The sequence below is a fragment of the Apaloderma vittatum genome, unplaced genomic scaffold, assembly GCF_000703405.1.
Source record: "Apaloderma vittatum isolate BGI_N311 unplaced genomic scaffold, ASM70340v1 scaffold2504, whole genome shotgun sequence".
NCBI classification, from domain to species: Eukaryota; Metazoa; Chordata; class Aves; order Trogoniformes; family Trogonidae; genus Apaloderma; species Apaloderma vittatum.
In genome coordinates, this window is record NW_009710745.1 from 2,576 (window position 1) to 28,203 (window position 25,628).

The following is a 25,628-nucleotide window of genomic DNA, read 5'->3' on the forward strand; positions in this document are numbered from 1 at the left end:
GAATAAATTTTTACCTTGATCAGCCACGGTAAAGAGATAAAGGCATAAAAATTGTTAGTTTAGCACTATTTTCACCATTAAATATCCTGCATACTGTTTCTAGTCATTAGAAGTCCTTTGGGTAGTAAGCATGTCCTGTTTGTCCAAATAAAATTCTTAAGATCCAGAGCTAAATTTAGCATGTTAGTGGTGAACTCTGTCTACATTGTATCTAGTTAGAATATTCTTATGTCTCTTTCTAGCCAACTTATTTTCTTTCCCTTATTTCCATGGATACTGTGTGTAATCCCATCATTCCAGATGCAGTCTTAAAAAAATTCTCTTATTTCTTTGCCTTTTCTCTCTGCCTCTATTATATGCTTGAGCTTTTGTATTGAAAAACTTGCATGTTTCTTCCTGCTCTCTCTTCTTGATCTCTTTTAGAGGCTTGATACATACAGTCTCGCTGAAAACAGAGCTGTGCAACTTGGGAGAATAGAATAAGTATTGTTCAAGCTATTACATTTAAGTATTTAGAACGTTTTCAAGATAACCTTTGAAACTAAGGTAGCCAAAATCAAGATGAGAGAGAATCCTTTCATGTTACTAAATGGTTCACAGAGATAGATTATTGCCTGTTACTGGTTTTAATGTTAGAAAATAGGATTTGAACACATAGTCAAAAGGTTGATTTTCATAGTTGCATTACATCTTTTAAGCTGCTGTATACTTTTTTTTTTTCACCCGTTCTTATCAGAGGCTGCTGTTTTCTGACAGATCTAACTTATAATTTGATCCACAGAAAGTAAGAATGGAAGCTCATGCAAAGTTTGCAGTGCTATGGCATCTCACCCGTGACCTTCATATTAACAAGTCTTCTTCCTTTGGCCGTACCTTTGACAGGTTGGTGATTGCAAGCATGATGCACTAATAATTTTGCTTCAAAATCGTTAACTGTGTTATACTGACAGCATAGCGTGTTTAGAAACTGGAGAACTACAGTGTAATTGTGAGAGCAAGTAAGAAAGGAATTCATGCTAGACAAAATTTTTTTTGTGTTAGACCAAAGTGTTCTCATGATGATGATTATGTAAACTGTAAGTTTTTCTGGTAGCTGTAAAGAGTAGGACAGAATGGTCACGTGATTCATTGACTATCACTGTGGTTAAAGTATTTGTGTATATTGAAGATAGTATTTGAGTTCTTGCTGTGATTTGGTAAAAACAAAAGGAGGACAGAGATGTCAACCCAGAAATGAGTTATGTGAAAAAGTGAATATTTCTCTGCCTTGGTACTGTCACTCATTGCAGAAGTGACAATAAATTCTGTACGTACAGCTAAAAGTTTAGGAACATGTACTACTGGAGGATGTAAAACAGTCAATAAAATTCAGAGTCCGATATATGTATTGTTTTCCCCCAAGTCTGAAAGGGATTTTAAGGGCTTAAAAATACTATTAAAAGAAGAAAATAATGACAGTAGGAAGTGCTGACTTCTTGAGTGTATTTCTCCTCTCCATTCCTGAAGAAAAGGTCTTTGAGTAAATTACCTTCTCTTTTCCACGCATCTTTGTGAATTGACTTTTAAAGTATTATCTTTTTATACTGCACTAGCACTTAGTAGTCAAGCAAAGCCTGTCATGCTGGTAACTGTAATAAATACCTCAACTACTACTATTAGAGCAGCTGTCTTAACTGACTTTATTACTAGCTCTTCCTGGCCATTTCTTCATGAGACTAGACTAAAATATAAAGCAACAGATTGCAGAATTAGGATTCTAAAGAAAATACTGTTTTGTACAGAGAAGAAACTGTAGTATGTACTGATATGTTGAAATTTATCGTGTATCAGGTTAAAATGGGATTATTCGGTGAGTAGTGTAGAATTTGTGCTAGATTCATTCTTCTTTCTGTTCTAGATCTTTGTTTATCATGCTGGACAGCCTCAATAGCTTGGATGGATCTACATGGTCAGTGGGACAAGCCTGGTTAAACCAAGTGCTTCAAAGGCATGATATTGCAAGGGTTCTTGAACCTTTGCTCCTACTGCTTCTCCATCCAAAAACTCAGCGAGTTTCTGTTCAGCGGGTACAGGCTGAATGTTACTGGACTAAATCTCCCTATCACCCTGAAGAAGAAAATGAAAAGCACTTCATGCAGAAGTTTAGCTGTGCCGATGGTACGTACAGACGAAGGCTCTACGAAGTTCTTGTTTTATTTGCATGCAACATTAAAACCACACTAGTATTTTTTGAGGGCAACGCTCAAGATAATAGTGCTGAAATAATAGCTGCTGCTTACATGTGCATTTGTGCATTTTTTTCCTAATTCAAGTTTGGGTGTCTCAATTATCGTTGAAGTTTCATTGTTCTCTAAATAAGATGAGATGATGCAAGTATTTTAACAGAGCATTTTCTTATGTCTTGCTGAACTTCAGTAGAATTTAAGAATATGGCTTGAAGCTTAACCAAGAAATGAAATTCTAATGAAATCCTAATTCAGGACCACTGATGTGGGGCTCACTGAAAACATACTGATAAGTTTGAAAGCATTTGCATGTATTGTGTAATTTTACTAAATTCTTTTTTACGAAAACACAAACAGATAAGGTTTCATGGGAGAATTTTGTTGTTTCACTAAGGTCTGCTGCTAAAGTAATCTTGCTCTGGTTATGTGACTATGTGTCACTTGCATATTAACGTTTTGTTTTTTCTGCTGGGAAGTGGAAAGACAATGTTTACCTTGCCTTTATAATTTGAAGCCTCTTTAATCATTTAGATTATATATTTTAATTCAAAATTCTTATTTTAAAGAACAAAATATTATGTGTCTAAATTTTTTGTGCTTTTCTTTAAGCATTTTCCCAGGTGCCTGTAAGCCAAGGACAACTTATCATACCTAAAGAAGGCAATGAAAAACAGCTTGCTATGGATGAAATGGAGAACTTCAGCCTGACTGTCAACCCTCTGAGTGACAGGCTTTCCTTGTTAAGTACCAGCAGCGAGACCATACCCATGGTTGTGTCCGACTTTGACCTTCCTGACCATCAAGTTGAAATACTGCAGAGTTCTGACTCTGGCTGTTCTCGGTCGTCCACTGGAGACAACATCAGTTCTGAAGTGGAAACAGAAAGCCTGAGTGCTCAAGATAGCTCTCAGACTCTGAGAGAAGACTCACCTGATGAAATTGTGCAACAGGTAGTGACAGATCTTATATGCAGAGTTGTAAGTGGTCTTGAAGAAGAGGCTGAACCAGTTAAACATAGTTTACACTCTGAGGATGCTTCATGTAAATTCGGTCCTTTGGATAACTCTGCAGAGGTGACAAAAAATGAAGATCAAAATCTTCAAAGTAGCCAGAGTAGTTTGCTCAGTAATGACAGCTCCCAACTGCTGTCAACCTCAACTGAGACTGGTCTTGAGAGCTTAAGAGATGAAATTTCAGGAAATAACTCTTCACCCTGTATTGCAGAAAGCCAGCACTCCCTCTCTGATCTCACTCTTGCTTCTGCTGAAAGCGAAGCCACAGTAGTATTCAGTTCAGCTTTAAAGGAAAGCTACCAGAAAAAATGTCAGAAAAAGAAACAATTGTTAAAGAGGCTGGTAAACAACCAGGGGCAAAACCTAAGGTGAAAATAGCCAAAAAGAAAGATGAAGAGAAGAAGAAGGCACAGACAGAAAAACTTAAACAAACGAATGTCTTCTTCAGTGATGGTCTTGATTTAGAAAACTGGTACAGTTGTGGAGAAGGAGAAATTTCCGAAATAGAAAGTGATGTAGGGTCCCCAGGAATGCGGAAATCTCCCAACTTCAATATCCATCCGTTGTATCAACATGTACTGCTTTATCTTCAGCTGTATGACTCTTCAAGGACATTGTATGCTTTCTCTGCGATTAAAGCAGTTCTGAAAACTAATCCTTCAGCTTTTGTAAGTGCTATCTCCACTACGAGTGTCAACAATGCGTACACTCCCCAGCTTTCGTTGCTCCAGAATCTTCTAGCCAGGCATCGAATATCTGTTATGGGGAAGGATTTCTATAGTCACATCCCAGTCGATTCGAACCATAACTTTCGGAGCTCCATGTACATAGAAATTCTTATCTCCTTGTGTTTATACTACATGCGGAGCCACTACCCGACTCACGTTAAAGTAACCTCGCAAGACCTAATAGGAAACCGTAACATGCAAATGATGAGTATAGAAATACTGACCCTTCTCTTTGCTGAGTTGGCAAAAGTGATAGAAAGCTCTGCCAAGGGCTTCCCTAGTTTCATTTCAGACATGTTGTCCAAGTGCAAGGTTCAGAAGGTGATCCTGCATTGTCTGCTCTCTTCTATCTTCAGCGCACAGAAATGGCACAGTGAAAAAGTAGCTGGAAAAAACATGGTGGCTGTGGAAGAAGGTTTCTCCGAAGACAGCCTTATAAATTTTTCTGAAGATGAATTTGACAATGGCAGTACTCTGCAGTCACAGCTTTTAAAAGTACTCCAGCGGCTGATTGTGCTGGAACACAGAGTAATGACTGTGCCTGAGGAAAATGAAGTGGGCTTTGACTTTGTCATTACAGACTTGGAGCACATCGGTCCCCAGCAGCCAATGACTTCTCTTCAGTATTTACATTCCCAGCCGATAACCTGCCAAGGCATGTTTCTCTGCGCGGTGATACGAGCTTTACACCAGCACTGTGCCTGCAAAATGCATCCCCAGTGGATCGGCCTTATCACTTCTACGTTGCCTTACATGGGGAAAGTTCTGCAAAGGGTGGTTGTTTCAGTGACCCTTCAGCTCTGCAGGAACTTGGATAATTTAATTCAGCAGTATAAATATGAAACGGGATTATCTGATAATAGGTATGTGTACGTAGAGGTGTATAATCTTTTTAAGCGGATTGGATTGTGTTGAATTGCTTTACAACTGGATTAGCCCGTTCTTAAAAGGTGAATCTCATATTTTAGGCCTCTCTGGATGGCATCGGTCACTCCCCCAGATATGGTTCTTACAGTATTAGAAGGGATCACAACAATCATTCATTACTGTCTCCTGGATCCATCCACGCAGTATCATCAGGTAAGCTTGTCTGGGTGTCTGAGAGGTCCCTCTGCAGTATATGTCAAATTAGGGACTATGATTGTATTACCAGATAGGAAGATCTGAGTGGCAAAAATAGTAAATATATTTTTTTAGCTATAAGTATATTTTTTATTAATAATATACACATCTCAACCAGAAAATCTATTTTAGTTGTATGTATATTAATATGCTTTTAAAGAGTCTTAGATTCTTGTTTTCTTTGTTCTGTTTTGGCTTTGGGGTTTGCAGTTTTTTTTTTGTTACCCTGAAATAACTAAAGTAGGAATTCCTTAACATTTTCAGACTTCTAAAATGCCACTTTTTAGAGCTGGCTCATTTTGTGGAACTTCCCAGGCTGATGCCTCTCCTATTATTTTCTTGCTAGACTGTGTTCATCTTGCAATACATCAAAACACTATGTTTCTGCTCCTTTTCTATATCCATAATCCACCTTTTCAGTCACGCTATATTTTTAGATTTGATATTCTGAACATAGTCCCTGTTAAGAGTTTTTCCCAGATTCTGCAAGAAAGTTTTTGTTCTGCTCTCTCTGCAATCGTGCTTTGGGGTTTTTTATGGTATTCTTATATCTCTTTGCCATCCATTCACTTGAAAGTAACGGAAGAATGTTTATTGTCTGTGCAAGTAAATAATTTTGCCTAGAGTATTAGTTACACTTAAAATTCTGTAATAATTGTTTTGTGGAGGTACAGGCAGATGATACAAAGTTGGTTGCTGTAGAAATGAAGCCTCAACTGTTCAGAATACATTGGATATTGTACAGCTGCATCAAAAGATTCTTTAACAGTTATTTTTAGTAGACTCAAAACCTGTGCATACTGTGAGAATTAGTGAAAAACTATTGTGAAAAGATTTAGGGTTGAAAGGTTCCATGTCTGTTAAGTGTCATTTTATAGTATTTTGCTTATGCTATTTATGTAGATATTTAACAGTCTTCCTCCTCTCTCCCCTTCAAATCCACCAGCTTTTGGTTAATGTAGATCAGAAGCACTTGATTGAAGCACGCAATGGGATCCTCTCTATCCTGCATATGATCATGTCTTCTGTGACTTTACTGTGGAGCATCCTTCACCTTGCAGATTCTTCGGAGAAAACTACTGCTGCTGCTGCTGCATCCATTACCACAATCAATCTTGGGTCAACAAAGGTCAGAATATCAGGGATAATGTCATTTAAGTCGTTAATTAATACCTTAGTCAAACTAAATCCAATTGTATTCCCTTAAATGTAACTTGAGTTTCGATACCTTTGTCTTTATCTAATCACCCACTCCACAAACAAGGCTTTTATGCACAGAATCACAGGATCATCAGAGTTGGAAGGGACCTCTAGAGATCATCTAGTCCAATCCCCCTGCTGAGGCAGGACTGCACAGAGTACATCACACAGGACTGTTGGTATTGAACCTGCTTTTAAACTTGAGTGTATCAATTTGAGACATCTCATTTCCTTTTCATAAAGAAAATTAAATCCATCCTGAAAGAAAAAAATAACTCACTCTCTTATGCCTCAAAAGATATAAAATATTGGTGCAGAATCTGAACAGAAGAGAACCCTCCTCTTGAAACATCTAATACTCAAGACACGTATCAACTAGTCCCTTTATTCATTCAGTTCCCATCCAGTGATGGGGACAGAGAGATGTCATAGCAGATTGTGAGCTGGTAATCGTAAAGAGGAAAACCTGAGAAGGGACTGGATAGGACTATAGAGAACATGCTGCCTAGCCTTCTTCCTGGAAGCATTTCAGACTTCTTCAACTTTCCATTATTAAATAGGAAATTGTCATTTAAATTTGACACCTTATTTTAAAATAGGATTTCCTCAGTTAATTTGAATACTATAGGGTACTGTTTGTGATGATGCTGTGTTACATCCTTTTCAAGCTTTTGTCATTCAGATCGAAGGAATAAGAAATAAATTATTTAAGACTATGTCTGCACAGACAGTATCCATGTTCATATATGTGCTGCCCATAGGATTTCCTACTCACTGGCAAGAAGGGAATTTAAACATTAACTCTTCCATACACTCCAGCTTTGCCTTAATTTGCTCAAATCTGTAGAATTCAAAGGAACATTCAACATGTCTTGTATAAGGAAAAGTCCAGGTTGAATTCAGCTTTTTCAATAAAACACATGAAACTGTGGGACTTCACAGAATTGTGTGTTTGAAGAATAAACACTTGCTATAAAGCAAGCCCGTCACTCTATGTGGCAGATGTTGAACATCCTCTTCCTTTTCTCTTCCTTGTGCACAGATTACCTTGTCCACATTTGGTAACTATTCTATGTTTTCCTACTGACTGTGTACAAACAGATCTCTGCCTCTTCTTGTAGGTCATATTTCATAGCGCTAATCTCTCTTTTTACAGTTTGAGTTCTGTCAATTTGTGGTACATTTCTTGAAGTAAGGTGTCCAAAACTGGACTTGCTATGTGATAACTTCTTTCAGGGGAAATATTTAATGTCTTTAATGAGATGTTGCTATTTATGAATGCTCTTTTCCCCTTCCTTGCAAAGTCATCAAGGATGAGTTTGTGATCCACTATAATCCCAAAACTTTTTATCTGTAGTGCTGCTCTCTGAATAATTTCTCATCTTGAACCACTAAGGTTGCTTATCGCTACCTTTGCATGCGAAGATCGGCTTATCTGTTTTCAGGATGCTTTTCTGAGTTTGTCATTTTTAGATCTGTACATTTCTATCAATTTCTTCCCACTTCATGACCATTTGCAAATTTAAAAAGTGCATTTTTTCTTCCCCTATCTTAGTCATGAGTAAAGTGATGGCAGAGTACCAGATATAGAACAGAGCTTTATGAACCCTCTGAGTGCATCCTTCCATTTTTAGAGAAGTTAGTGATAAGTTACCATCCAAGTATGGCTTTATAGCTAGCTATTTTGAACATATTGCTGAGGTACTTATCTAAAGGTGGCCGTGTTCTGCTTCTGCATTTCAGAACTTGAGGCAGCAGATTCTTGAACTTTTGGGTCCAATTTCAATGAATCACGGAGTTCACTTCATGGCTGCTATTGCATTTGTATGGAATGAAAGGAGGCAAAATAAAAATGCTTCTAGGACAAAGGTATGTTTATGCTACCGTGGTCGTTTCAAATCATAATAAGAACTTTAAATGATTCAAAAGTAGTAAGGAGGAAAACTGGGCATTCCAGTGAAAAAACATATAGTACGTAATGTAAAGAATATTCATATTGCATTTCTAATTGGCAGCTCTTCTGTTGATTAGACATTTTCTTCAGGAAAAAAATAAACGATTTCAGGTCTCTGGATGAACTGTTAGTTACTAACCTTTCAATCCCATGAGGCCACCTGCCTGAATTTTGACATAGACGTTGTTCGTGATGATAATCTGCGACATACGTTTGATTTTTCCAGGTCATTCCTACAGCAGGTGAAGAACAACTTCTACTGGTCGAGCTAGTTCGCTCTATCAGTGTCATGAGAACAGAGACCGTTATACAAACAGTTAAAGAAGTTTTGAAGCAGCCTCCAGCCATAGCAAAAGACAAGGTATGAAAACTGTTGAGATGCTGTTGCTTCCTTTCATTCCCCCTTGCTGAAGCAGAGAACACCAATGATATGGATACTTTATTCGCAAAGCTGAGCAGTAGTGTGAAAATTTGCACAGTATATCATATATGGATGAGCTTCTGGAGGGAAGTCATACTCCTTAAGTCGTTGCATTTACTGAACAACTCCAGAATCCTGTTTACTGCTTTTGTACAATGCCGTGTTTTATAGGATTAGGCTGCTTACATTAGGGCAACCAGTGCATACCCTAACATCAGGTTGATTTTTGGGAAAGGAAAGTGGGGAAAAGAAGGAATAATAAAAAAGAAGTAACTCTGTAGAGAGACTCTCAAATGGACATTAGTAGTATCCTGTTAGTGAATTAAGCTATGTATTCAGACAGTGCAGTAACATTGCAGCATTGTCAGTTCTGCCCTGGCAAGTGAGGGGAAAAGAAGTCACTTTCTTCTTCCTGATGACACAGGTTTCGTCTCTTTTTCTAGAAACATCTTTCACTGGAAGTCTGCATGTTGCAGTTTTTCTATGCTTACACTCAAAGGTAAGACAAGAAGTTAAATTTTACTTCTGTCTTGAAGAATCAGATGGACAATTTGAATATTTTGCATCTGTCTATTATCCCTAGGATGAGAAATAGCCTGTGTAATACAAGCTGTGAAGAAATAATGGTTTTGAACTCTAGGTGTCATAAAAAAGAAAGGAATTCATTTTACGAGTTCCCTAGTTCTGCATCACCTTTCTTCCCCTGCCTAAAAATCCTGCAGGAAATCTGTCCCCTGCCCAAAGAAGGCTGCTCTTAATTGTGCTGTGACTCACTGGTACCACCCCAAACTTGGACTGAAAAGCCTGTTGAGTACACTGGTCTTCTGCCTTCCTCCTTTTCTTAATGGGTTGATGTAGCCACCTAATATTAAATGAGCAACCAAAGAATCTGTGTGAATGTTGATTCACAATATCCGACAGGAGAATGGTGAGGCAGAAGGAAAATGGGGAACACCTGAGGGAGATGATGCTGTTTTCATTGCCATCGCTGCTCTCTCCTAGGATTCCAGTGACCAGCTTGGTAGATAGCTGGGCAGCGCTGCTGCTTCTCTTAAAAGATTCCATCCAAGTTGGTCTTCCAGCTCCAGGTCAATTCCTCATACTTGGGTAAGTGCTCTTGATACTTGCAAATTCCAAGTAATCTCAAATAGAAGTGTGTGAAATCATATTGAAATATTAGTGTTTTCAAATCTCTATCACTTATTTTTAGTGGTAGAGTTCTGTGGGTTTTATCAAATTAGTTTCTTCTCTAAAGAATGGTAACATCTATTAAATTTTATAATACAGTACAAGCCATGAGCTCACCTTACTAATTATTTCAGAGATTCAGGCTCCTTCAACAGTAGGTTTTGGTTAACAGTTTTTCTTAGAAAATAACTACAGTGACTACAGTCACTAGAGTGACTATTTCTTGGGCATTTGTATCTTTACAACCAACTAGAAGGAATTCATTCCAGTGTGAAAGCTGTTTGTGGAGTGTTAGAAATTAAATATGATTTTGTGCATAAAGCTTCAAGGACCATTCTCTTAAATTTCTGAAATTTATCTTCCTTAGTAAACTTCTGTAAAGATACTTTTGTGTATAGTCTAGTAAAGTATGTTCTTGATAAACCATTACAGTATGATCAAAATTAACTTAAGATACTTGAAAGGATGTTTTCTAGAATATTGGTAAGTAGCGTGACTGAAGATTTAGTAAAAAAGTATTGTGCACATAAATTTCTTAATTCATCCTAGCTCGTAAAATTACCGAATAATATATTGTGAGATGGAAATTGCTATTCTGTATTTTTTCAGTGTTCTTAATGAGTTCATTATGAAAAACCCAAGCCTGGAGAATAAGAAAGATCAGAGAGATCTTCAGGTAAGAAATTTGTTGTATGTATGTCTTGCTTGAAAATATGGAACATTAAGTGTAGAATTACCTGATATATCAGTTCTGTAGTCTGAAATGACTCTTCAGTATCTTGTAGTTAGTACTATTTATAATCTGTTGAAAACGATTTTCTGTGGAGTTATCACTGATAATATAGAACAGAAATGATTGAAAAGCAGTTCTAGACTTAATTAGGTCTATAGATTTTCTGCAAAACCGCATCAAGACAACAAATACAGCCCTTCTGCATGAAGTTCTTAAAATACTTGGTCTTTTTTTCTACCAGGATGTAACGCACAAGATAGTGGATGCCATTGGGGCAATCGCTGGTTCTTCGCTGGAACAGACTACTTGGCTGAGACGCAACTTGGAGGTTAAGCCTTCCCCCAAGATTATGGTTGATGGAAACAACTTAGAATCGGATGTTGAAGGTAGTTTCAATTTCATCTTTGTTTTAAACAAAACATTAATTATCAGGCCAAAATGAACCAAGAAGGCAGCTTTACTGTATAAATAATGAATACATTAAAAAGGCTTCAGTGTTGTTCAGGCACTAGTATTTTACACAGTGTTTCTGGCAAACTCTGTACATCTTCAAAATATGTTCTATTAACATATGCTTGTAAGGTAAATAATGGCTTGAGGAAACTAACTTTAGACATGTTTTTTTATTATTATCTTCATTTAGATATGTTGTCTCCAGCAATGGAAACTTCAAACATAACTCCATCTGTTTATAGTGTCCATGCATTGACCTTACTTTCTGAGGTAAATGTCTCCTCAGATGTAATAAATACTGTCTTATAATAAACCTTTATGTTGTGAAAAGCTTTGGACTAGAAGCTTGGGGAAAGACATTTGATGGGAAACAGGTATTTCTGGGTCCTGTCATGTAAAAATATATAAAACTTTTTTACTTTTTTACTAACCTAGTTATAAATACTCAGTGAGATGGACGAGGCATAAAGCGTTTTGGATGTCTATTAGTAAAATTTTGGTGGCAAACTGTGTGTTATTAGTAGTATGTGTTATGCAGTGCTGATAATCACAGTCAATCTTTGAATTATTTTTTTTATTAGTAGCTTATTCTGTAGAATGCTTTGCACAGGAGCTCATGCTTCTGTGTTTTTAAAATGATGGGATATTTAAAGTCTGGACTTTGTATCATACCTGAAATTTGATCACTTCTATCATGAACTTGAACATTCAGTGAAGGACGTGATACAAAAAAAAAATGTTGAATAGTAGATAAAAAACAATTTGGGAGTGTATGATAACATGTTTTCCTCTCTTTTTCCAGGTTTTGGCTCATCTCTTAGATATGGTTTTCTACAGTGATGAAAAAGAGAGAGTTATTCCTTTGCTTGTAAATATTATGCACTATGTTGTTCCCTACCTCCGTAATCACAGGTATCTTTACCATTTATTCAGTTGATATAGGTCCCTACAGACCTAAGCTGAAATGTGGTGGGTGACACTTAAGCTGAAACAAGCATGATAATGATCAGATGTATATCAGACTTCCTATAAAGCAACAATTAAAAGGTGTTTCATGTTGATTTTTCATTTTCTTTTTTGGTTTAGTGCTCACAATGCATCCAGCTATCGAGCCTGTGTTCAGTTATTAAGCAGTCTTAGTGGCTATCAGTATACAAGGAGAGCATGGAAAAAAGAAGCATTTGACCTCTTTATGGATTCCAGTTTCTTCCAGATGGATGCTTCATGTGTTAACCAGTAAGGCTTTTCTTTCTTCATGCTTGCATTGATGTCAGTTACAAATTTTATGTATACCGGGACACGAGAGTATGTATAACGTGGACCAAAATTTCACAAAAAAATCTCTGTTGAGAGAAATAAAGGAAAGTTTTATGTTTTAGATTACCACGTGAAATGTGAAATCTGCTTACCTGAGGTATATTTCTATGCACAAGTCCTTTTTTCAGTTTCAAGGGTTTTTTAATTTATTTTTTTCTATGAGGAAAAAGTGGTTAACATTTTATAGAATCATAGAATGGTTTGGGTTGGAAAGGACCTTAAAGATCATGGGCAGGGACGTGTCTCCCACCAGAGCAGGTTGCTCGAAGCCCCATCCAGCCTGGCCTTGGACTCTTCCAGGGAGGGGCCAGCCACAACTTCTCTGGGCAACCTGTTCCGGTGTCTCTCCACCCTCATAGTGAAAAACTTCTTCCTAATATCTAATCTAAATCTATGCTTCTTCAGTTTAAAGCCATTACCCCTTGTCCTACAGCTACCTGCCCTAGTAAGCAGTCCCTCCCCAGCTTTCCTGTAGCCCCCTTCAGGTACTGGCAGGCCGCTGTAAGCTCTCCTCGGAGCCTTCTCTTCTCCAGGCTGAACAGCCCCAACTCTCTCAGCCTGTCCTCACAGGAGAGGTGCTCCAGCCACTTATGACCTTTGTGGCCCTCCTCTGGACCCATTTGAGCAGGTCCATGTCTTTCCTGGGCTGAGGACTCCAGAGCTGGACACCGTACTGCAGGTAGGGTCTGACAGGAGCAGAGGGACAAGAATCACCTCCCTCGAGCTGCTGGCCACACCTCTTTTGATGCAGCCCAGAATATGACTGGCTGGCGGGGGTGTGGAGGGCCCACACCGGGTCATATTTGTGAGTGCACATCACTGGTTCATATTCAGCTTTTCATCCACCAACAACACCCCCAAGTCTTTCTCTGCAGGGCTGCTCTCAATCCACTCATGGCCCGGCCTGTTTGTTTGGGATTGCCCTGACCCCGGTGCAGGACCTTGCAACTTGGTCTTGTTGAACTCTATGAGAATCACACAGACCCACCTCTCCAGACTGTCAAGGTAGCTCTGGTTGGCACCCTTGTTTTCTTTGAGAAGAGATTTGAGAAATACAGTTTCAGGTCAAATTGCACCTATGTAGCAGAGAGCTTGGATGGGAAGCTTTGAGGCTGAATTAAAAAAGTTCTACAAATATTCCTTTAAATTCCTCCCTTTTTCTTGCTTTTCTGATTTGTGTACAACCTTTCTGTTTTAGTTGGAGAGCTATTATGGATAATTTGATGACACATGACAAAACCACATTCAGAGATTTGATGAGTAAGTATTTGTTGATGCAGTCGTGACTTTTCTCCACAGGAAACATTAGAAAAAGGGCAGAAAAAGTATTTTTAAGAAAATATTTGTTCAACTTTTATTCCAATCTGTTTGATTTATTCCATGTTTTTCACTTTTTCTTCAACCACTTGTTTCTGGAGATCCATAAATAAGATGAATTGAAGTGAGAGAATCTGAGAACATCATGATGCTGGAATGAGATAACTCTCTGTGACCAACTCTCCACCGGACAACTCTATGTGGTCAGCTCTGTGTGGTCAGCTCTACACAGGTCTCTCACAGGATGCAGAGTGAGGGCAGTCAAGGAGCTCGTTCCTGCCGTGCTGGCACTATTCATTACATTACATTGCATTACAGGAGGAGTAGGCACGCAGGGAGGTGGGTGAGTGGTGGAGGGGAAGCAGCTCCGGCTGCCTGCACACTGCCTGGCTGGAGAGCCTGCTTTATTGACCTCAGCTTGTTTGGTGTTCTGACCTTTTTTATTGGTTTTTTTTTGTGGGAGAGGGTTGTTTTTTAAATTGAGATACTTAACTGCATGGCATCCCACCACCCCAGCATCCTTGTCAGCTCCAGGAAACTGGGAACATGGGGAACCAGCAGTCCCCATGGCAGCAGCGATTCTTGTCCATCTGCACAACGCACACAGCAGTACCGGCACCAGTTGCCTGCTCCCCAGCTTCCTGAGCGAAACCCTCCTGTAGTTTTCCTCCTTGCATCCCACCTGTGCATTAGCTGGCTGCACTTATGTTGGCCAATTTATAATTTTTATATTTCACATTAAGTGACAAGGTTTGTGATGGGGATAAGGTGGTGAGCTGAAGAAATGGTGGAGGGTACAAATGAAGTTACTCATTTGTGCGTGTCCAGCTTGAAGTCTTGCAGTTCGTGCTGTAATTCTGAGAAGAGAAGCTTTACAAAAACCAATCTGGCAATCAGTTAAATGCAGCACCGTTAGACCCAGTGAGCCTGGATGACCTTGTATTACCTGAGGAACACAAGATCTGTTCGCCACCACCAGGTGTGCACGAGTCTTTCTTGCTTGGTGATACTTGAGAGGGATCCAGAAGGATTCTTGTATTTGGCAGAATGACTTGACTGCAAATTCTGTAAACATCCAGTGCCTGGTGTGTGAACAGCACATCTGCAATAGCCCCCAAACTCTTTGCCTAGATCTGTGTGATCCTGGCAAAGAAGTACAGGTCTGTGCATCAGGTGCTGTATGCCCTTCTGCCAGACAAAAAGCGTGCCACACAGGAGCAGTTTTTGGATTTTATTCAAGCACTGGTGCCTAACATCCCGCCGTTGTCCATTCACTGTGATTGTGAAACAGCTGTCATGAATGACATAAAGAAATGTTTGCCAGAAGCAGCCCCAAAAGGCAGCTGCTTCCACCTGGTTTGGAATATGAGGAAGCATTTGGCGTCGATAGGTGCTGTTCAAGAGTTCAGCGCAAACGTGGGATATGCCCTTAAGGCTGAAGTATTTGTGGCCTTGGCATTTGCAGCTGTCCTGGACTTGGAGGAATATGTTGCTAATCTGGAGTAATATCTGCTGAAAGAGCTTCAGCCTCATCTCAGCTGGTTTGAGGCCAGCTACATCGGTTGTCCAGGTAGGAGAGGACTTGGTAGACAAGCTCCTCTGGTTCCACCACCTACATGGATTCTGTTTGACAGAACACAGAGCTCCGAGAATCACACTAACAACCATTCTGAAGCTGCTCATCGTTGCCTCCAAGCCACCCGATCACCTGGAAGTTCATTGAGGACCAGCGCAGAGCTGTGCACTGGAGAAAACCAGTGGAATCTGCCGACCTGCATGGAGTTGTCCCTACAGAGAGTTGGCTGCGGAGAGTTGTCTTAGACCCTCTGGGCACACAGTGGATTTTGCCTGTATGGCAAAGCTGATTAACAGAGCAGATGGGGATGGGGTTTGTTGGTTTTGTTTTGTTTTGGTTTGGATTTTTGAATTTTTTTTTTAAGATCTGACGTTAACTTTTGCTTTAGGAAAAATTGATTCTGCACACTCCAAGCTTCTGAGCATCCATACCTGCAAATTCTGTTTAAAAAATAAATAAATGCCTAAACCCCCTCCCCAAAGCCCCTAAACCCAGGCACTATTGTGTATACTTACAAGTTTTCTTGTAACGCTTATTTTAAATCACTGTGGTTAAAAATACAAATTGCAGAACATGCACCTTCTTAACATCTACTTTCGAAATGCCTTACTGCAATGAAAGCAAGAGTTATTTGTCCCTTAAGGAGAAACAGAAGGGAAGGTTTGAAGTTCACCTCTGCACTATGCATTTTCTCTTTCAGCACGAGTGGCTGTGGCTCAGAGCAGTTCACTCAATCTGTTTGCTAATCGAGATGTAGAACTGGAACAGCGCTCAATGCTCCTGAAGAGACTGGCTTTTGCAATTTTTAGTAGTGAGATAGATCAATATCAGAAGTACCTTCCAGACATACAAGGTCAGTAAAAGTGTGTCATTTAGTGAACTTCTGGACTCCGATGTTTGTGCAGATTTTGATTAGAATGTTTTTGGTCTTAAATGATTACAAACTCTGCAGACTTTGTGATTAACAGTTGAAATTATCCAGATTGTTTTACTGATCTGTCATTGTATACCTTGATGGAAGTCCTTGGGTCCCTGCAATGTGCATTTTCTCATGAACATCAACGAGGGGTAAATTGAAAGGCTGACCTTGAAGTTTTGAGTTCTTGACTTCTCTAGCTGTTTTTTTTTCCTATTCATCTGTCCTGTTTATCACTGAAGAAAATATATTCCAGTGAGTTTTACATTAAGTGACATGGAATTGGAGCTGCTTAGTTTTATTCTAAGAGGGTACCAATATCAGCAGCTTCTAGATGTATTGTCTTTTAGTGCTGCTAAGGTGGACAGTTTGGTCTCTTACTCCACTTGGAAAATCAATTGCATCATCTTTGTTGTTTCATTTGTTCCAGAATTTATTCTTTGAAAGTTGGTGTGGAGGTGCTGTTTTGTTTTGGTTTTTTTCTGGTCAAGTCAGTAGCTGGGTTTACTGTGTTCAAGATATCAGGTGTTTCTTTCTGGTCTGAACTCCAAAGTGCATGTGTTGGTTTGACTGAAAAAATTCATTATGTATCTGCCTCTGTATATGGTGAGTGCTTAGAGGTGGTTGTGGTTAAATAAGAGCATGTCTTCCCTGTGTAATATCCCATGTACTATGGTGACGCAGCCTTTTAATAGTAGTAATATAGCCTAGCTGTTTGGGCTGTTGTTCTGTTGGTTGGAATCTGTTAACTCATCTTTTTGTAATGGGTCAAATTTTGCATGAGAAAAATTCCTAGATCCAGATTTTTAATTAAAATATACAACTGTTTTGAGGTTTCTCTCGCTTTTGTTTGTTGCTTAGTGAAAGTGATTATTTTTTATGTAGAGAGAATAAAACTGTAGCAAAGTACTGAAACAGTAACATGGTAGATACTTAAAAAAAAGTAAAAAATGAGAGTAAATGAGGGAAGGAGAGAATGCTAGTTGGAATTATCCTGAACTGAGAAAACCTTCTTGGCTTTTTGTTTCAGAAAGGCTGGTAGAAAGCCTCCGTTTGCCACAGGTGCCCACCCTTCACTCCCAAGTGTTCCTGTTTTTCAGAGTATTGCTTTTAAGAATGTCCCCACAGCACCTGACCTCGCTTTGGCCGACCATGATCACTGAACTGGTGAGTTGCAATTAGCATTCATGATTTGGAGGACTGGTGCAAATTTGAGACATCACCTCATTCCTCTTCAGCATTTCAGGTTAGATAATTAGGAAGAAATTCTTCCCTATGAGGGTGGTGAGACACTGGCACAGGTTGCCCAGGGAAGCTGTGGAAGCCTCATCCCTGGAAGTTTTTAAGGCCAGGTTGGATGGGGCTCTGAGCAGCCTGATCTAGTGGGAGATGGAGGGATTTAGCCTCCAAGAGCTTTCCTGGCCATAAAAGAGACAGTTTCTTAAGGCCCTTGTGCTGCTCAGGCAATATATAAAAGGATTAAAGAGATTTAGGGTGTTGGTATCCACTCATGGTTCAGAGGGTTATATCATAATTCAGGAAGAGAAATAAAGCTCCAACCAGTTCCTCTAAAGCTTGTTACTCAGGCCTCCTTACAACATTTTCCTGAGTCACAGTCCATAAAAAACAATATTAAGTCACAGCATTTATCTTCAGGTACGAGTGTTTTTACTGATGGAACAGGAGCTCACTGCTGATGAAGACATTTCCAGGTAAACTTACAAACCTTCCCCCCTTCTGTAATTTGATAACAGTCTCCTGGCGTGCTGATGGGCAGTAGAGTCACTCTTTTAGAATAATTTATCTTAGAAGGAATTCTCAAACGCAAAAAAGAAGGACAAGTAAAGGGTAGTTCAATCTGACTGCAGTATCAGAGACATATTGTTCAGAACAAAACAAAACAAAAAAATCCCACTGTCAGATTAGTCATAAACCACTAAGGTTAATTATGTGACACAAGTATGTTAGTTCTTACAGTGTCTTCCTGGCTAAAATGACACCACTTCTACAATTAAAATATGTGTGGCATGACTTCACAGCTTTTCTGCACATACACTTGGACTAAGATTGATGCACTTTTTTTTTCCTTTGGTCTAAATAAGAATGTGCTTTCTTGTAGCATTAAAAAGACATAAAGATGAGGTACATGATTTTTAGTGTTTCATTGTCCACTTCTATCCCATCTATCTTTTGCACAGTGTGATCCAATTTCAGTGAATTCTGGCAGGAGAGGCAGGTTTCTCAAAAAAACCCAAGAGTAGTTATTTGCCTAAGTCTTGTTCTTCATTTTTTTTAATTCTAGATTCTCTTTGTTCTTTTGAAGAATTTTTCCCCATAATAAAGTAATACTGGTGTGACTGGAAGTTTTAAACTTTCTCTTAATTTGGATGTCTGATGGGAATGAGATACAGTGTAACATCTTTGTTATATACTGACATTTTATCATATATACGTATATGCGCACACGTACAAAACTCCACCCATAGTACAGGCTTGCAATGTCCTGGTGTGATTTATGGATTTAGGATTAGTTTGGTAAATAAAGATTTCTACATTTGCAAAAATAAAGTAAGAAAGATGATGTTGCTGTAGTGACAGAAGGCTCTTATGACTCACCTGCCCACTGTAATTTCTTTTAGAACTTCTGGCCCATCTGTCGCTGGTCTGGAGACAACGTACACAGGCGGAAATGGTTTCTCCACGTCCTACAATAGCCAGAGATGGTTGAACCTCTACTTGTCTGCTTGCAAATTTCTGGATCTGGCCCTGGCTTTACCATCTGAAAACCTGCCTCAGTTTCAGATGTGAGTAGAAGACACTGTCATTTAAGTTTTTGGATGTTTGTCCACACATCATTTTAGCGTGCAAAAATGTTTGTTTTCCCATTTCCTTTCCTTCCCTGGCCTTCACCCGGGGCAGCCCCAGTGTCAGAGTAGCCCCCAGAGCAAATGATGCACCAAATGAGCTCAAGATGGTTTGATTTAGCCTGTGGCAAGTGGTTCTCCATACTTGTGAGCTAATCAGTAATAGTGATTTATTGAAGCACCTTATTTTTAAAGTATTTGGTTGCAGTAATGTCTAAGAACTCAAAGTACACCCACGCATCTCAGTGATTAATGCATGAGATCAGAGGACCGTGTGTCGTCTCAGCATGACTCACTCAAATTACGCCTGCGTGATCCGTCTGGAAGATGTTGCAGCAAACCTGCCCGTAGGGCTTCTCTTGGTCAGTGATTGGTCGTGTGAGCCAACTGCTTCCTCAGTGCCTCTGCACCATTGGAAAAAAACAAATGCAAAACGACCGGCATGTGCTGAAGACCCTAGAAATGCAAGGCCAACAAGGGCAGAAGAAAGTATCTCGTCTCTCTTCCTTTACACTGCAGAGTGGTGACCGTGTGAGAGCTGCTGCCCTGATACAGCTCTGTAGACATTTGGTCACTATTAGTAATTCTGTTTTTCAGGAGACACTCGTGTGAGGTGGAGGGTGGAAGGACTCACACACCGTGTCAGTTTGTGCCATGTACTATTTCTAAACCTAAAGCTGATATTGAAGGTTCCTTCATTTATTTTCTTTTCCAGGGATTTGGCTCGTAATTCCTGTTCAGTTCTCCAAGATGTCCTAATCCCTGTTGTTAGCCAACCTACTTTTATTTAGGTCATTACTGTGCACTTGTGGAAAGACAATAGTCATACTGAATCACACTGTCTTTTAGTTTGTTCTCATGGAGGCTTGGATTGAAGCTTGAAGGACAGAAACTTTGATTTCCTTTATAGTTTATAATGCATGAGCCAGTCCTTGCAGGGCAGCAAGGTGGAGGGGATGGTCCACTTGGTCTTGTTGGTCCATGAATAGGTAAAATAAACAAGTTTCTGTTATCAACATGGTATATTGTGAACATTTGTGTGTTACAGTAAGCACTGCAAACGTCCAGAAAAATGTTCTAAGTAACACTGGGATTTTATAATTCACAATTGCTTTCAGTTCTCTTGCACACAGTGAAGATGTGAATACTGCTGGTTTTAGCTTGTCTGCCTTCTCTTGCTCTCAGGATCCTTAAATACTTCAAGAAACTTTAAAGGAAAAGGACAATGCTATGTTCTCAACCGTGGTACCTCCTGCTTTTCAGAATGGGCCTTTCCTATTCTCTCTTGTCAGACTGATGTTTTGGGGGGGGGTTGGTTTTGTCTTTTTATTCCCATCCTTTGATACTTAACTGGATTTCCTCGTTTAATTTATATGTTCAAATCTATCAGAAAAGCCTGCGTGTTCAGTAAAGATAATGTCTGCCTGTGTTATCTCATGACAGGTATCGTTGGGCTTTTATTCCAGAAGCATCAGATGACTCAGGCTTAGAAGTACGAAGACAGGGAACACATCAGAGGGAATTCAAGCCTTATGTGGTGCGTCTAGCAAAACTGCTGCGAAAAAAAGCAAAGGTATGTCAGTTGCTTCAAGTTCTGCTTTTTGTTGAAAACTTTCATGTGCAGTAGCTTACACCACTGTTTCGTCTGGGGTATTTTCATTTTTTTTTTAATGATGAAGGTTGGAGTTTATCTGATGTAGGAGATTGCCACTGCAGTAATCAGTCAGCATCAGGCAAAATATGTAGGTATATAAACCAAAAAACAACCAAAACAAAAAAAAAAAGCCCAAACCTGCTATGGTCAAAAAAAAGACGATGATCAGTGACTTTGGAGTTTCCAGTAAAACTATTGTTTGTATTACTTGAGCAAAAGTAAAGTATGCTTCAGTGTCTAATATATTTTAACGTAAAATCCTTTCATATAGCCAGTCGTATATGTAGGTACTAGTATAACTAACTACCTCAAAAAGTCTACTTCAAAAAGTAGAAAAGCATTTTTGTTAGTAATAATCACATGTAAATATTTAGGAAACTGTTCCATTCCTAAAAAAAATGACAGAACCGAAAGTTTTGAGGCTGTGCAGAGCCAGGGAGGGCTGGGTTTCCTGAAGCAGTTACGAGGAATGGAAGAAGGCACCAAACAGTAGGAACAGTTCTGGGAAACCATCGGCTGCACGCTTTGTGGAGTGGGAGCTGAATTCGGGTTGTCATTACATTGGTGCGTGAGGTACGTTAAACGCCTGGTTTGGGTGAGGTGGAGGCCTGAACTGCCAATGAGGCTGATGGAAGCCGGCCCAGCCCTGTCCTGGGGAGTTCCCTTATGCTGCCACAAAGTAAGAAAATTGCGGTGGGGTACTTCACTGCTCCTGCTGTGAGGACAGGGCGGGCCAGGGAAACACGGAGGAAGCTTGAAACCTTATGGGAGAAAGCTTTGAAGTTTGGGTTTCCCTCCAGACAGATGGTGTTGCCGGGGCTCTCACGCTGGGATCTCGCTGTAGCTACTGCATTTGCAATCTCTAATGATGATTTTCACTGAGCAAAGAAACTACTGCTGACATACAAGTAAAATTTAGGGATCACTTAGTGGCAGGCAGATCTGAGCCAATCAAACAAGGCTCACAGCTGTAGGGGATAAAACAAGTATCTGAGGCACACCTGCATTCTTCTTTTTATTGTTTTTGAGTCATGAAGATGAGACTAAGTTTCTCTTCTCGCATGTGTGAAGGAATAATCAGTTTTAACTGACTGCTGATCAGGCATAGCCTCTAACCCTGGTGTTCAGTGTAGTGTGCTATACCTGTTAGAAAGCTGTTGCACTCCAAATAATCTCTCTGTGTGTATTATAAATTACATAGGATGTATAAAATACACATGCTGGTAAGTACTGTATGTTGAGATAGATGCCTGAAGTCAGGATTTCCACGCAGTATGCTTCAAGAATATAGAAAATTTCCTGGAATTTCTGGAACCCCCTAGTCACAGCAGCAGTTGCACACTGTGAACCACAGCCAGGGCTACAATGATGAGATAAACATGAGGTAATGATTATGGACTGCCAGGCTGTTTCTTCTTTGTGCTGTTTCTTCTGTTGCATATAGCTGCAGGTTTTTCTTAGAAAAATAACTGTTTCTGAACAAAATGTTCCAGCGGGTCTTAATTTTCCTTCAGGACCCACTGACTAATGTTCACATTCACACAGTATGATGTCGCTCAGGCTCTGCTGTCTGAAGGAAACGTGCTTAAAAACCTCCTTGGGCACTGCTGGCAATAAGCAGAACAAGCTGGCAGTGCTGTTCTTGTCTGAGAGTCTCGGCCACACCGCTCCAGAGTCTGCCATTTCTGCACTGTGGATGTTTTGGGGCGGGTGATTTTTCTAGCTGAAGCACAGCACCCAACCGAGCAACTGCACGGCCTTCACGGCAAAGTGTTATTTTGATATATGAAATGGAGTCTGAAAGTTCTCCTCTTTCCTTCCACAGGACAAACAGGAGGACTTTAAGACGGTGGTTTTGGAGGGAATGGAGATGGCCAAGCATCAGGTGAGGGTGGCCTTTGATGCTTGAGTTATGAAACAAGCTCACCATAACAATACCATCACCTCAAGGCCTTGGGCAGTATTTAGCATTCAGTAAGAATTGAGAGAGATCAGTCTTGTTAGAAAACCAAATTGAGAGATTTTTGAAGTGAAAGAATCATGAGGGGCCTTATTCGTATAGCAAATTTTAAAATTGATTTTTGAGTTGGTTTCCTACATGAAATAAGTTGCAAAAAATTAACATTAGTTCTAAGCATTAAGATCACAAGTCATCACAAAATTAAATATGGTATTTTTTGCCAAATGGCAGGTGTGAAACAACCCTTAATCAGCCTCTGCCAGATTAACTGTTGTTCTAAGCATCTGAGGAATTACAGGTGTTCACTTAGCAGATGCTGCCATGAGGAAATGGCTCGGGCTGGTTATGTTTTGTTGCTGAAGGAGAAATGGCATCTGCACGTGCAGCCCATTTGGTTGGCTGCTGTGTGGCACTGGCGCTCACCGTGTGCTGGAGGTGGCCTGTGCTCACCGCTGGGTAATGCTCAGCACGGTGGAGTACTGAAAAGCCTCTCTTCTGTGTGAAGTTTTTAAAGGAGAAGCTTGAAGAACTTGTAGCTTCGTTAAAAGTAGGAAGCATCAACAACTCTGTGTTGGAATTCAGACTTCCCTTTGTTCTAGTTCATGATGAGCCTATCTTTTCTTGAGGCTGGTAGAGCTGCGATCCTCTGTGACAGGGAGCCAGAGCACCCAGTTAAATGCGTTCATATTTAATTTTAATCTACCTGGGGTTTATGATATGAGTGCCATGTAGGCTCCCGAACTGCAGGGTAGTTGCTTCATTTAAAGGGCGAAAACTCTATTTGCAGAAGTATCATCTCTTGAAGAAAACCTGTTTTCTCCAAGGCTGTGCAACTAGCAATCCATACCTTAGGCTCTGCTCCCACTGCTGATCTCTCCCCTCACGCTTCTTTGGTGACTGAGCCCACTCTTCAGGAGCTGCTGTGGAGCCTTCATGAGTCTTGGACTCCCCACCTTGGCAAAGGCATTGCCAGGGCAGCAGGAGGGAGGTGCTGGTCAGAGGTGGATCAAGAGGTGGCTCCTCATTGTGCCCTTTCTGCTTCTTTTTCTCTGCTCTCAGGGAAAAAACAGTATTGCTGGAACACCACTTTGTGGTAGAAGCTCTCCCATACTGGCTTGTCAGTAGCAATCCAGACAAGGTGTTTCTGTTGGTGATAGTACCTTACTGTCTAGCCTTGAATGGTTTTCGACTCAAAGGAAAAAAAAAAATTGAATGAGTGAAGAGTGCCATATAAGCAGCTGGATGTTAGTGCTCAGGTATTTTAGTATGCAGATATTTAAGGCAACCCTAAATGGGGTTACAGCTGTGTCCTGACACTGCCTGTGAGCATCTGGTGTGTGACTGCTGCCTTCACTGGGGGGGGGTTCCTGAAATTCTCTCTTGAAATTCCCCCCGTGAAACAGAAGGTGTGTAGCTGAGGTCTTCAGAGAATGAGTAACTGAACCCTTTTCCTTCGCAGACAAAGTCAAGTGTTTGCTCAGAGCCTCCATGTGTGTTATTTAGATATTTAAAACGGCGCTGCTTTTGCTCTTTCTGAAAACTCTGAGCCCCAGCTCCACAGTGAAAACGCTTTGTTTCTATTTTAACTTCCTTTGGGGCTTATTGTCACCAACACCAGCAGTTGGGTGATGTGGGAACGTTACCGGAGGCCAGCCTGCTTTGGGAAGCAGCTGAAATAGCACACAGCTCACTGAGCAGCTGCGGTGCTGGCTGTGCCCGCCCTGGGCTGTTGATGTTCACTAGCAGGACGCTGCAGCAGGGGCAGCACGGTGGGTGCCCAGGCCAGGGGCTGCCATGCTTTGGGGCTTCACAGGATGGAGAGAGGAGGAGCAGGAGAGCTGCTTTGAAAGTCGCACTCCGGCATATGTGTATTTTGTTGCTAGGACAAATATTTTTGGAATATGGAAAAAAAACTCTATTGGGCATTAGGCTTTTATTTTCACCTGTGCTTTCTCTGTATTGTTTCCCGTTTATCTCTATTTACAGAAAAACCCAGAGGAGGACAGCTCAGGGAAAACACTAAGTTGGGAGCCAGGTCACTTGCTTTTAACCATCTACACCGTTCGCAGCATTGAGCAGCTTCTGCCTTTCTTCAACGTACTCAGCCAAGTTTTTAACAGCAAAGTCACAAGCAGATGCGTTGGACACTCAGGGAGCCCTGTCCTTTATCCCAACTGTTTTCCGAATAAGGACATAAAAATGGAGAACCTCAAGACCTTCTCCAGCAAAGCAAGACAAAAGATAGAAGAAATGGTTGAGAAGGATTTTCTTGAAGGCGTCATAAAAACATGAACCAAACTGATACTGCTCAGCTTATATGTAGTGTAACTATTTAAATAAAAAAATGTATCTTTCCCAGTTGTATAGTATTCTTTTCTTACTTTGTATGTAATGAAATACTTATTGTTGTATTTAAGTTAAATATTTGTAAATAAAAGTTCTGGATGTGGCCTGAATCAACTTTAAATATTGGTGGCTCATATTGATTATGGTGCCTACTCTTTACAGTACATGTTTTGTTGTCTTGAGTTCTGTCTTTAAAAAAAGCCTAAAACAAATACAAGGTGCACATTTTCTCAATTTGTTTCCAGTTTATTTTTGTCTTTTTTGGTTTTTTGTCCAGTTGAAGTTGTGCTTATTTAACAATCTGGAAAATGCTGTTATGCAGGGAGTTACTAGAGGACTACAATGAAAAATATGTTTGTCAGAGGTAGATACCCTGAGCTGAAATATGCAGAGGAGGATATTTGTGTATTTAAAACATTATGGCCCATTGGTCCTGCCCCTTCATGCTGCTGGGGAGTCATAAGAGCCACAGAAGACAAACTTGTCTCTGTCCCCTCCCTCTTAAAAGTGATTCTAAATTCCAGTGCTGCAAATTGCTTTCTAAGTAATACTTTCATAAAAGTATCCAGTGAAGAGATTATTGCAATAATACATTATTATTATTTGCAAATGCACTTTTCCATTATATTGTTTCCCCCTTG

General features: G+C 40.0%; 1 protein-coding gene across 1 annotated transcript; it reads left to right on the forward strand.

The window, feature by feature from the left end:
• Window positions 1-781: 781 nt before the first annotated feature.
• Window positions 782-25,185, forward strand: LOC104272385 (protein dopey-1-like; the record flags this gene model as incomplete). Its single annotated transcript, XM_009867365.1, is given in 23 exon segments — window positions 782-882; window positions 1,898-2,157; window positions 2,835-3,488; window positions 3,491-4,829; window positions 4,935-5,046; window positions 6,035-6,217; window positions 8,032-8,157; window positions 8,469-8,603; window positions 9,107-9,162; window positions 9,666-9,770; window positions 10,461-10,527; window positions 10,826-10,970; window positions 11,228-11,307; window positions 11,840-11,949; window positions 12,124-12,273; window positions 13,553-13,614; window positions 15,948-16,100; window positions 17,194-17,330; window positions 17,820-17,875; window positions 18,803-18,967; window positions 20,471-20,600; window positions 22,507-22,566; window positions 24,628-25,185. Coding segments are annotated over 23 exon segments (4,692 nt in total), but the record flags the coding sequence as incomplete, so codon positions are not given.
• Between the last annotated feature and the right edge of the window lie 443 nt (window positions 25,186-25,628).